Below are 13,703 nucleotides of genomic sequence, written 5' to 3'. Positions count from 1 at the left end.
ACATTGGCCAACAACATCATTTTATTTATTTGAAATACATGTAAATGTGTTGGAAAAAAAACCCAAAGACGGTTTTGATAAGAGACTATTGAGAATAGCACAGACTGTGAGACAAATATATATTTTATATAATGTTATTTTTCTCTCTTCTCAATGAACCAAAGTGGTAGGGACTTCAGCCTTTCGCATGACCATTGAGAGGTACTTGTCTGGAAGGCCGGCCATTCTGCAACAAAGAAAACGGGTCTTTTTAAATAACAATATTGGTCTTTAACTAAACCAAATTATAATAAATGAGCCAATTTGATTGCTTGATTTCTACCCAATCTTTATTTTCCACCTTCTCTCTTACCTACTGTACTTTTACACTCAATTGTCTCTGATCACTTTCCATTCTGCCCTCACATCTACACTCGACCTCCTTTCTTCCAACCTTCTCAACCCTCTTCATTATCTTTCCCCCACTAGTCACTTTTTTATCTCACCCTCAGTTCAGGGATAGATCAGGAAGTGACCAAGTTGGGTTTTGCTATGGGCTCCATATGGATGGACATATTATAGAGTAGTAAGCTCCAATGTGTAAACTACTTGATTCCAACTCACCTGAGCTCCTCCAGCTTCTTCTGTTTCAGTTCATCCAGACGAGCCCTCCGTTGACGGGCTTCTTCATCCAGCCTCTTGCCTTCTTCAAAGTAGTCAATTCTCGCCAAGACCTGCTTCTGCTCATTCTCACGGACCTGGCGCCTGAGCTCTGCTGCATGCTTCATCAGCTGGGTGTTCTTCTCTTCTAGCTCTTTGCGTTCTTTCTCAATTATGATTCGCTGTTCTCTGCCATGGAGAAGATGTGACATGAGCAGCCATTGCAGGTACAAATCACTTCTTCAGAACTCACCATTACACCTGGCAGTTGATCCTCCTTACCTCAGCACTCTATTGAACTCTGCTCGGTCCCTCTGTGCCTGCACGGCCAGGCAGTGTTCTTTCTGTGCAATCTGCTCCATCCGTGTCTGCTTCATCATGGAGTTGATCTCCGCTTGCTTCTGGGCAATTTCCTTTTCTTTCCGTCTCCAGGCACGTTCCATAGCTTCCTGGTTTCTCTTTGCTCTCAGAGCATCCTGGGGCCAGTAAAACACATTTCAGGGAAAATTAGCAGGTGGTACTTGCTGCCTGGGAAGGACCAGAACAACTTTTTGTCTGTACTTAATGTCTCATAATCTAGGGACCAGGAGATATATCTGTTCTCCTACAATTATTGGGCAACTGCCATGAAATGTCATCATTTTGCCCAACTGATTAATCAATTACCTGTGCAAGAAATTAGTATAAGTCAGGCCCAGATTGGCAATCAGTGGGTTCTGGCTGTAAGATGCCATAGATAGTCAATATTTAGTGGGCGGCTCTTTGGGCCTCTTGAAATGCCAGGGCCTACAGTATTTTGAATCTCAGTCCAGGCTTAGCATAACTGATACTTCAAGGGATACTGTCATGGGAAAAAAATGTTTTTTCAAAACACATCAGTTAATAGTGTTGCTCCAGCAGAATTCTGCACTGAAATCCATTTCTCAAAAGAGCAAACAGATTGTTTTATATTTAATTTTGAAATCTGACATGGGGTTAGACATATTCTCAATTTCCCAGCTGCCCCCAGTCATGGGACTTGTGCTCTGATAAACTTTAGAGATGGGCTAATTTTTTCGCCTCGTTTCGCTGAAAAAATGACGCCCATAGACTTGTATGGCGGCGTGTGTCAAAATAAAATACGCACGTCGAAAAAATTTCACCGCGCGACAAAATTATTTTGACACCCATAGACTTTAATGCCCGTCTGCGACATTTCGCCAGCGGCAAATTTTTGTCTAACTTTTTGTTTAAACGAAACGGGTCAAATTCTCCCATCCCTAATAAACTTCAGTCACTCTTTACTGCTGTACTGCAAGTTGGAGTGATATCACCCCCTCCCTTTCCCCCCAGCAGCCTAACAACAGAACAATGGGAAGGTAACCAGATAGCAGCTCCCTAACACAAGATAACAGCTGCCTGGTAGATCTAAGAACAACACTCAATAATAAAATCCAGGTCCCACTGAGACACATTCAGTTACATTGAGTAGGAGAAACAACAGCCTGCCAGAAAGCAGTTCCATCCTAAAGTGCTGGCTCTTTCTGAAATCACATGACCAGGCAAAATGAGCTGAGATGCACCTACACACCAATATTACAACTAAATACACTTGCTGGTTCAGGAATGACATTTTATATTGTAGACTGAATTATTTGCAGTGTAAACAGTGTCATTTAGAAATAAAAACAAAATCCCTTTAACCACTTTCCACTCCCCCTTATCCCCCGATTGGTGCAATGAGAAAGTTACCTTGAAGTTGGGTTTAAATGCAGCACAAAGATGCATTAGACTGGGGCACTGGCACTGTTTAATACTGTGTCTTAGTTTATGGTGTAATTTTGTTGCCCCACTGATGCCTACACAAGGTCACAACTTGTAAGGAACACAATATCATGAGAGAATTGTTGTGTCCTGTTAGGGAACTTGATGTGTTTGGCAAAGTCAGCCATTACCTGTTCTGCTCGGTAGTCCCTAGCTCTTTCCTGCAGAGCTCGCAGTCGGGCAACCTCTAGCTCCTTCTCTTTCTTTATCCTCAGCTGCTCAGCTTCATATTCAGCCTCTCGTTCCTGTGAGAATGAGGATACATTACAGCTTGGGAAGAGGAAATCTATGGGGGGGAATGTAACTAAAAGTCACAGGCGTTATTTAAGATGGTGTCTTTGCGAATGTTTAGCACCGCTCGCAATGTAAAATCAGTCGCTGGCGGATACATTGCGCATTTTCACTAAGCAAAGCTTTAGCATTAACACCTGCTTTGGAGTTTCGTTCAATGTTTTGGAGTAAATTTGTGAAATTTTATTACATCAACTCCAAACGTTCCCAAAAACGATTTGTTCGCAAACATTGGCAAGAAGTCGTTGAGGTCTTTAATGAGTCCAATAAGACGCAGACATGGTCAATCATGTTTTCAAGCATCTTTGCGCAGGTTTTCTAGCGAAATAGATTACATTCCATCCTATCTGTGGGCTTGAAAATAACACTGTGCTCTACACTTTGATTGGCTGCCACACAATAGAGGGTGACAGTTACAGGTTTGGCATTGGTGCTGCAGTTGTAATCTCGGTGTTGCCATCTCTCATATACTGCACTGTAAAAGCACCACTTGTTAGAGTCCAGCGTATTTATAATTACTACTGAACAGTCAGAAAAGTAAAGTTGCTGCTGCGGTTTCAGTGTGTCCTTTGCCTGAGCCTATTATTGTACCTTCATCAGGTCTCACCATTTTCTGCTTGTTGTACTCCAGCACTCGCAGGTCTGCCAGTCTCTCCTGCTCCTTCCTTGCCATCTTCTTTTTTGTATTTTCTGCATTAATTTGTTGGATCTCGGCCTGAATCTCCAGCTGCTCCTGACGCTTTCTTTTCATTTCCTGAGGAAGGGTTCAAAGTGGCCATGAGTGAATCATGTAAAGGCACAACTAGTGACTCGACTGCTTCCATAGTTCTCTCTCACCTCATAATCTCGCATCTGAAGCTCCTCCAAGTACTGTAGCATTTGCTGAGCCTCTTGCTCTTTCTGCTCTTCCGTCAGAATTCTTGATTCCTGATTTTCCTCCATCTGCTGGATAATATGCATCTTTCCTCTGCAGAGAAAGTCATTGGCTGTTAGACCTGGACAGTCATTGGTGAACAAGTAAAAGTGCACTGCCCACTTAATCCTGCAGCCGAGGGCCTGTAGTGGGACAATTGTGGGGAATAAGAGCCAGTCCTGCTGCAGGTTAAAGGAGAAGTAAAGCCAAACTAGCTAGAAATGTTGTACATGATGTTTTGTGCTTCTGTACCAGCCCAAGGCAACCACAGCCCTTTAGCAGTAAAGATCTGTGTCTCCAAAGATGCCCCAGTAGCTCCCCATCTTCTTTTCTGCTGATTCACTGCACATGCTCTGTGCTGCTGTCACTTACTGAGCTTAGGGACCCACTCACAATATACAGTACACATAGAATAGAAATGTCACAATATAAGGCTGATTAGTAATTAATACAGATAATTACTACATGGCAGCACAGAAACCAGTGCAATTAGCATCAGAATTGAATAATCAGCAAACCTGTAGCATCAGCTTATATTACAGCCAGGGAAGCTCATTTTCTGCTGGATAATTAGTGACGAGCCCTAAGCTTAGCTTCTCAACAGCCAATCAGAGCCCACTGAGCATGTGAGTGTCACAGACACTTTCCAAGATGGTGACCCCCTGTGACAAGTTTGAAGTCCTGGATCATTGCTGCTATTGACAAGCTCAAACTTTAGCCTCGTGCAATAAGTTCACTCTATAAAATGTGGCATTTTAAGCCACATTCATTGCTCATCTCAGAGTTAGGATTGATGTACAGAAGTTGGATCACCCTCCATGTTATATACACAACAATGTAATGTAAGAATGACCTGATCTTCTCTTGTTTCCGCTTCTCCTCTACCTCCTCCTGCATCCTAATGGCTTTCTGTCGCTCCACCTCCATCATCTGGTCCAACCTTCTCTCTTCGGTGTCTAACTCTTTGCTTATCTGATTTTTCTCCAGGACTTGGGCATCGCGGATGGCGTGACACTTGGTATGTAGGATTACCTGTTGAAGGCAACACACATTAAAGAAACAGTCCAGTATAAAAAATAAAAACTTTGCAAATAAATAGGCTGTGCAAAATAAAACATTTCTCTAATATAGTTAGTTAGCCAAAAATGTAATGTATAAAGGCTGGAGTGACTGGATGTGTAACATAATAGCCAGAACACTACTTCCTGCTTTTCAGCTCTCTAACTCTGAGTTAGTCAGTGACTATAAGGGGGGCCACATGGGACATAACTGTTCAGTGAGTTTTCAATTGATCCTCAGCATTTAGTTCAGATTTAAAAGCAACAGTTATGGTCCATGTGCCCCCCCCCACCCTCAAGTCACTGATTGGTTACTGCCTGGTAACCAATCAGTGGAAACCAAGAGAGCTACAAAGCAGGAAGTAGTGTTCTGGCTATTATGTTACAGATCCAGTCACTCCAGCCTTTATACATTACATTTTTGGCTAAATAACTATATTAGATACATTATTTATTTTGCACAGGCTATCTATTTACCCTGTTTTTATTTTTACACTGAACTGTTCCTTTAAGAGGTGTCCTGGTTAGAGCTTGCATGAGTGCATTACTTTCTGGCAACTGTCCTGTCTCACTTTATGGCATGGATTCTATAGGGTCAGAGCAAGTGGATTACTATACAAGGCCTAATTATTATTCTTTAATGATCTCAAAGGATCTGCTGCCTAAGCAGGTGTAATCACTCACCGCATAGCTGCACCTGCGTAGGGTTGAGAGTTATAGTTCAATAGTGTACTCAACACTTTAACTAAGCTTTCAACACAAGCATAAACCAGGCGTTTGTTGTTCATGATTGGATAATAGACGCACCTCATTGAGTCTTTTGATCTCGTCCTCTTGCTCCATGCGCAGGGTGTTGGCTCTCTGTAACAAATACTGCGCCCTCTGCTGGGCCTCCTCCTCCAGCTCACTCAGCTTCTCGTTCTTTTTCCGCAGCATCTCCTTTTGCTTCATGTAGTTCTTGCGCTCGTTTACTGCCTCCTACGGTGAAAGTGTCATGAACAATAAGTCATTCAGTGAAAACGTGGCCACTTCTGCTTCTGACTCCTGAAACAATGTAGCACAGGCCAATGTGATCGGCAAATATTGAAGTGAACCGACTCTTGCTACAGTGTTTCAAAAGCCAAAACTAGAAAAGGGATAAACGAGAAAAGTACAAACACAGATCTCAATAACAATTACAATTAAAAATAAGTTTAAAACCACATTTTCAATGAATCGAAAAGTGATTGGAGCAACAATTTCTTTATTTGGGCACATAGCCCCTTTAAACAAACATTTCACTTAAAGGGGAACTATCGCAAAAATGAAAATTTAATATCAGCATCCTCATACTGAAATAAAAAACAATCAATTAAATATTCTGCAATATTTCTGAAATAATCAAGTTTATCTTCACTATCTCTCTCTCAGCATCTGTTTCTCTTCATTCTCTCTTCATGCAGCAGTTGGGTGTCAGATATTCACTGACAGTTAGATCCAATATATCTTATAGGGGGGCTCCTTTTGCCTAGAAGATGTATTAGAGCTCACTCTATTAAACTCACCAGACATCATGTCTCTCTACATGCAGAATTTGTGCAAAAGGCAGTTATTTTGTTAGATGTTGTTTGTTCTGGAATCAGTTATTTGAGTGAGCTCTAATACATCTTCTAGGCAAAAGGAGCCCCCCTATAAGATATATTGGATCTAACTGTCAGTGAATATCTGACACCCAACTGCTGCATGAAGAGAGAATGAAGAGAAACAGATGTTGAGAGAGGAATAGTGAAGATAAACTTGATTATTTCAGAAACAATACAGAATATTTAATTGATTGTATTTAGAAAGCTGATAAAATTTTAATTTTCGTGATATTTCCCCTTTAAAGGGTTGTTCACCTTTAAATTAACTGTTAGTAGGATGTAGAGAGGGATATTCTGAGACAATTTGTAATTGGTTTTCATTTTTTATTATTTGTGGTTTTTGAGTTATTTAGCTTTTTATTCAGCAGCTCTCCAGTTTGCAATGTCAGCAATTTAACTTTCAGTAGGAGAGAGGAGAGCACTCTGACGCAGATTAACTGCTTGTGATTAATATTTATTTAAGCTGCTATACACAACATGTTTCGGGCTGTAATTGCCCTGAGAAAGGGCAATTACAGCCCGAAACATGTTGTGTATAGCAGCTTAAATAAATATTAATCACAAGCAGTTAATCTGCGTCAGAGTGCTCTCCTCTCTCCTACTGAAAGTTCAATTGTTTGGGATGTTCGGTACATCTATTCGGGAGGATTGATGCATTCATTCATCAGGTGCTAATTGGCAGAGCGCGGATTCCCTACTTCCACTAACAGAATGTCAGCAATTTAGTTGCTAGGGTCCAAATTCCCCTAGCAACCATGCATTGATTTGAATGAGACTGGAATATGAATAGGAGAGGCCTGAATAGAAAGATGAGTAATAAAAAGTAACAATAAGAATAAATGTGTAGCCTTACAGAACATTTGTTTTTTTTAGATGGGGTCAGTGAACCCCATTTGAGAACTGGAAAGAGTCAGAAGAAGAAGATAAAATAATTTGAAAACTATAAAAAAGAAAAAATGAAGACCAATTGAAACGTTGCTTAGATTTGGCCATTTTATAACATACTAAAAGTTAACTTAAAGTGAACCACCCCTTTAATTGTGAGCACTTACCATTTCTTTTTCTTTGCATAAATAGCAGTTATACATAAGAACGGGAGCTGCCACATTGATTGCCTCAGTTGAGGTATTCACTGCAGAGCAAACAAGCATCATGTGAAGGCCATGGGGAGTGCAGTGGATGAGGCAAGCAACATGGCAGCTCAGACTCACTCACACTAGTCTTTCTGCTGATGTGTTCTGTATATTTATATCAGATATAAAGAAATACATTGCTTACAAATGTGACATAAAAAAATTTGTAGCAGACTTAGAGGGTTATTTATCAAAGGTCCAATTTTAGAGTAATGTGGATTTTTAAAAACTCTAATAAATTATTGACAATTGGAATGGTATGTTATTATGAAAAAATGAGAACATCTACAATTCCATCTAATAGTCCCGACCTGAAAACTCGAATCCATTTCGAACCGATTTTCCTTCGAAAAAAGAAAACTTGACATTTGCCCGTTTGACACGACATGTTTGAAGCGCCACAATTTTTTCTCTCCCATTGGAGTCTATGGTGCGTTATTTTTGCTGCGAAACGCGGCAACAATGTGTCTCATCACTACTAACAGTCCAACGGACCCTGCCATTGACTTGTACATGAACTCGGCAGGTTTTACATGGGGAATATTCCTATTGGAACTGAGGTGTTGATACATCTCACATTCGAATTGAAATTCCAGTTGGTGCTTTTAAATTCAAAATTGTGAGTTTTGACCCCAAAAAAATCAAAAATTCCAAATTGAAGCTTTGAACCTTAGTAAATGTGCCCCAAGCCACGGCAGTTACTTACTATGGCCTCCTCTTTCGCCTGCTTCAAGGACTGCGTCGCCATCAATTCCTCGTCTTTAGTAAAAACTCGAGCTGCTGACTTGACTCGGCTAAAATCCTGTGGGGTCATAATCAGAGACATCCCGGAAGGGTCTTGTGAGGGGACCCTAGAAAGGAGCAGTGTGTTTAGTAAAAGTGCATGAGACCTACAGGCATCATACTGAATTGTGAGTACAGACTGGTTGTGCTGACTCTGGGGCGAGGGAAAGGGTAGACAGATTACTGTTAGTGATGAGCAAATTTGTCCCGTTTCGCAGAAAAATGTGAATTTCCCTTGAAATTTGCAAAACGGTGAAAAATGTGCCGGTGAAAATGGTTTTGGGTAACTGTGCCGAGCCCCTGCACCATTCTGGTAAGTTTTGAGGGGTCGGAGAATCATGGCAATTGGTAAAAAGGAGAGTTGGGAGCAGGTTCACCATGAGGGGGTGCGGGGGTACTGTAGTCAGGGGCCCTAGGGCAGAGAGGGACCTTAAAATAGAAAAGTATGATGTGTGGGTTACAATAAGGGAGTCGATTGCAGGGTTTTGGAGTTTTGGAAATCCTGGGAAGTGATCTGGATGGATCAGACACATGACCATGTGTGTGACAGGTGATTTTTAATTCAATGGGGTCACAATTTACTTGTTGGCTGGACCAACCACCAGGGGACCCCAGTTTACAATTGGACTCATATTTGGGGGTCCTCTGGGGTGGCCATGGTAAATTAGCAGTAGGGATGCACCGAATCCAGGATTTGGTCAGGATTTGGCCTTTTACCGGCAGGATTTGGAATCGGCCGAATCCTTCTGCCCGGCCGAACCGAATCCGAATTTACATATGCAAATTAGGGGTGGGAGGGAAATCACATGATTTATTGTCACAAAAGAAGGAAGTAAAAAATGTTTTCCCCCTATTAGGATTCGGGTTTGGTATTCAGCTGAATCTTTCGCACAGGATTCGGCCGAATCCAAAATAGTGGATTGGGTGCATCCCTAATTAGCAGTAAATGGCCCCATGATTACTTACCATGGCCCTAGGTGGGAGCTATTAAAATATAAAAAACATTTTCGGTTAAAGGGGAGGTTCACCTTTAAATTAACTTTTAGAATGTTATAGGATGACTCATTCTAAGCAACAAATTCAATTGGCCTTCATTTTTTTCTTTTTTTTATAGTTTTTGAGTTATTTGTCTTCTTCTGACTCTTTCCAGTGTTCAAATAGGGGTCGCTGACCCCCATCTCAAAAAACAAATGCTCTGTAAGGCTACAAATGTATTGTTATTGCTACTTTTTATTACTCCTCTTTCTATTCAGTCTCTCCTATTCATATTCCAGTCTCTTATTCAAACCAATGCATGGTTGCTAGGGGAATTTGGACCCTAGCAACTAAATTGCTGACACTGCAAACTGGAGAGCTGCTGAATAAAAAGCTAAATAATTCAAAAATGACAAATAATAAAAAATGAAATCCAATTGCAACTTGTCTCAGAATATCCCTCTCTACAGTTAATTTAAAGGTAAACAAGCCCTTTAATCTTTACATCACCAGATTTCATTGCCTCAAACCCCATATGTTCCTATAGTGTGTTTTCAAGGTAAGAGATAGGCCAATAGATAGTGAATGGGTGGATAGAAACGTGAGCAAGAGCATCACCTCCATAATAAGAAGAATATAAAACTTACACAAGATCCCGAATCAGATCGCTGGTTATAATCTGGATTGTCTCTGGTTTATAAACTCTTGTTGGTGCTGATACCACTTTCCTCTGCCCGTTACGATTCTTCTGTGAGTCGGGACTGTTGTCTTTTACTGGCTGCTGTTATATATACACACACACACATATATATATACATGAAATACTGCATTTTAATTGGCACCATGATCTGTAGAATCATCAGTGGGGGCGGGGCACGTACAACAAGATCCCACTGGAATGAGCTTTTATTATTATTATTATTATTATTATTATATGAGCCACTGATAATTATTCTCTGAACAGAATTCCCTATATATGAACATATTAATAATTCTTTTCATGAGAAGCCTTTATGTCGCCTCATCCGCTACAACAATTACATAGGGGCAGATTTATCAAAGGTCGAGTTGAATTTCTTAATCAAAAAAATTCAATTTTTTTTGTGTACTTCGACTAGGGAATAGTCCAAATTTTATTCAAATTTGCAAAAACGATGAAAATTCGAAAATCGAAATTTATCATGTACTGTCACTTTAAAAATTCGACTTTGACCATTCGCCATCTTTAACCTGCCGAATTGCTGTTTTAGCCTATGGGGGACCTCCTAGAACCTGTTTGGAGTCAATTGGTGGACTTTGAAAAATCTAAGATTTTTTAGGGAAAATCTTCAAATCGAATTCAATTGAACACGCTATTAATTCAAACAATTCCAATTTGGCATAATATGGACCTATTCGATTGAAAATGAACATATTCAACCCAAAAAGAAACTTTGACTTAATTTTAGTTGGTCTTTTTGAATTCGAATTTCAAGGTTTTTTCAATTCGAAATTCGACCCTTGATAAATATGCCCCATAATGTCCTCAGCCTTGAAGATTTAGGTTTTTTGTTTTACTAAAATCCGAATTTATCTCATATTTTATAAAAAAAAACCCACAAACTCCCATGAATGATTTTAGCTTATTTATAAATTTAAAAAACAATTTAATCGGTTTGCAGAAAAACTTGATAAAATCAAGCGAAAACCTGAATCGCTCAAATTTTTCTGGCTTTTTCCCAAATTTTTCAACTCAAAATTGTATCAGGTGGCACTCTGGGTAAAATAAGAGCATTTATTGCAACAAGTGGTGGATCTACTTGATTTTTTCAAGTTTCTGCCAAAAACCCAGAAAAAGTCAGACTTTTGGGCTAAACCCAGTGCAGACCATGAAAACATCAAATTGAAATAAGTGCCTCTGCCATTGACTTATACAGGACCTCGACAGGTCTGAGATGGAGTATTTTTGGATTTTTGCAGCATTGGGGTATAATAAATCTAAAAACAAATGCATTTTTTTCCTCTAAAAATTTGAGTTTCCTAGTGAAAAAAAATCTAATTTTTCAAGATTTTAGGGGCAGATGAATTAAGGTTCCAGTTGTTTTTTTTACACAAAAATTAATTTTTTTGATCAAAATTCACATTTTCTGGTTAAAAAAACTTTAATCAATCAAGTTTTCTTAAAAAAAACTTGAATATTGGAGATTTATTATACCCGGACCGTGGAGAGAGCTAGATTCTGAAAACACACCACCTAAAACCTGTTGCAGTTCTGTAGAAGTCAATGGCAGGGCTCCCTGAAACCATTTGAAGAGGAAACAGCCTGTTTGATGTTAAAGTTTATTTCAGAGCGTTTTGCCCGAAAATTTGGGTTTTTGCCATTCGAGTTTTTTCTTAAAGGGGTGGTTCACCTTTAAGGTAATTTTTAGTATGTTATAGAATGGCTAATTCGAAGCAGCTTTTCATTTTATAGCTTTCAAATGGGGGGGTCGGTGACCCCTTCTAAAAAAACAAATGCTCGGGAAGGCTACAAATGTATTGTTATTGTTGCTTTTTATTACTCATCTTTCTATTCAGGCCTCTCCTATTCTTATTCCAGTCTCTTATTCAAATCAGTTCATGGTTGCTAGGGTAGCTTAGTCCCTAGCTACCAGAATGCAAATTGAAGAGCTACTAATAAAAGGCTAAATAGCACAGAAACCTTAAATAATAAAAAAAAATACGTATCTTCCTATTCAGGCCTCCCCTATTCATCTTTCAGTCTCTTATTCCACCACTACCTGGTTGCTAGGGTCATTTCAACACTGGCAACCAGAGAGCTGCTTACATTCCATACTGGAGAGCAGCCACAAAGGAAGAACCAAGTCATCTCAGAATACAACTGTCTGCATGATCCATTATATACAGGTACGGGAGCCGTTATCTGGAAACCTGTTATCCAGAAAGCTCCAAATTATGGAAAGTACATCTCCCATAGATTCTATTTTATTCAAATACTCACATTTTTTAAAATTTCCTTTTTCTGTGTAATAATAAAACAGTAACTTGTACTTGATCCCAACTAAGATATAATTAATCCTTATTGGAGGCAAAACCAGCCTATTGGCTTTATTTAATGTTTACATTATTTTCTAGTAGACTTAAGATCCAAATTACGGAAAGATCTGTTATCTGTAAATCCCTGGTCCTAAGCATTCTGGATAACAGATCCTATATGTGTGTATATACAGGTACAGCTAACGATTGTGGATGACATTCATTTTGAAGAACATTAGTGCAAATCCTAATGAAATATATAAATAGGATATTCCTCACCTTCATTCCAAACAGACTCTCGTCCACTTGTGAATGTAAAGCTTTAGTGCGATACCTGAACGATTTGGATCGACTTGAGCCAGTTGAACTGGAGAGCGACCCCACCACACTGTCCGGCTGTAATGAAATACAATTACAGGCTTGAAAATGGTTGTTCACCTTTAAATTAAAGTTTAGTGATGATGCAGAGAGGGATATTCTGAGACAATTTGCAATTGCTTTTCATTTTTCATTATTTGTGGTCTTTGAGTCATTTAGCTTTTTATTCAGCAGCTCTCCAGTTTGCAATTTCAGCCATCTGGTTGCTAGGGTCCACATTCCCCTAGCAACCATGCACTCATTTGAATAAAAGACTGGAATATGAATAGGAGAGGCCTGAATAGAAAGAGGAGTAATAAAAAGTAGCAATAACAATACATTTGTAGCCTTACAGAGCATTTGTTTATTAGATGGGGTCAGTGAAAATAGATAATAATAGTGTTGAAATGATCCCTGCAGGCAGGAATGTCAGCTCAGAAGTCAAGGACACTAATATGGCAGAGCAGTTTATAGATAAGAAAAAGGAGAGCAGTTATTGGCCCATCCCTAGAGAGCCCTCCAGTGCACATTCACTGCTTGGGATTTTCATTTATTAGTGTCATAATATGGCAGAGCAGGTGCATCATGAATGAATATGTACAGAACAGCTCTTATGTATATACTTACTCACAACATACTCACACTCACAACATACTCACACTCACAACATACTCACAACATACTCACACTAACACACAGTAAAGAAGAGAGTGTAATATACAGTACAGGAGAGAGAGTGTAATATACAGTACAGGAGAGTGTAATATACAGTACAGGAGAGAGAGTGTAATATACAGTACAGGAGAGAGAGTGTAATATACAGTACAGGAGAGAGAGTGTAATATACAGTACAGGAGAGAGAGTGTAATATACAGTACAGGAGAGAGAGTGTAATATACAGTACAGGAGAGAGAGTGTAATATACAGTACAGGAGAGAGTGTAATATACAGTACAGGAGAGAGAGTGTAATATACAGTACAGGAGAGAGAGTGTAATATATACAGTACAGGAGAGAGAGTGTAATATACAGTACAGGAGAGAGTGTGTAATATACAGTACAGGAGAGAGAGTGTAATATACAGTACAGGAGAGAGAGTGTAATATACAGTACAG

General features: G+C 39.5%; 1 protein-coding gene across 1 annotated transcript; it reads right to left on the bottom strand.

The window, feature by feature from the left end:
* cfap45.L (cilia and flagella associated protein 45 L homeolog) lies at positions 1 to 12,629 on the bottom strand (the record flags this gene model as incomplete). Its single annotated transcript, NM_001092832.1, is given in 11 exon segments — positions 1 to 226; positions 604 to 828; positions 922 to 1,115; positions 2,574 to 2,687; positions 3,341 to 3,487; positions 3,571 to 3,700; positions 4,500 to 4,678; positions 5,512 to 5,682; positions 8,166 to 8,310; positions 9,865 to 9,995; positions 12,512 to 12,629. Coding segments are annotated over 9 exon segments (1,278 nt in total). The 3' UTR covers positions 1 to 150.
* Positions 12,630 to 13,703: the final 1,074 nt, after the last annotated feature.

This window comes from Xenopus laevis, chromosome 8L (assembly GCF_017654675.1).
Source record: "Xenopus laevis strain J_2021 chromosome 8L, Xenopus_laevis_v10.1, whole genome shotgun sequence".
In the NCBI taxonomy this organism is placed as follows: Eukaryota; Metazoa; Chordata; class Amphibia; order Anura; family Pipidae; genus Xenopus; species Xenopus laevis.
This window is presented reverse-complemented; position numbering and strand designations above follow the sequence as displayed.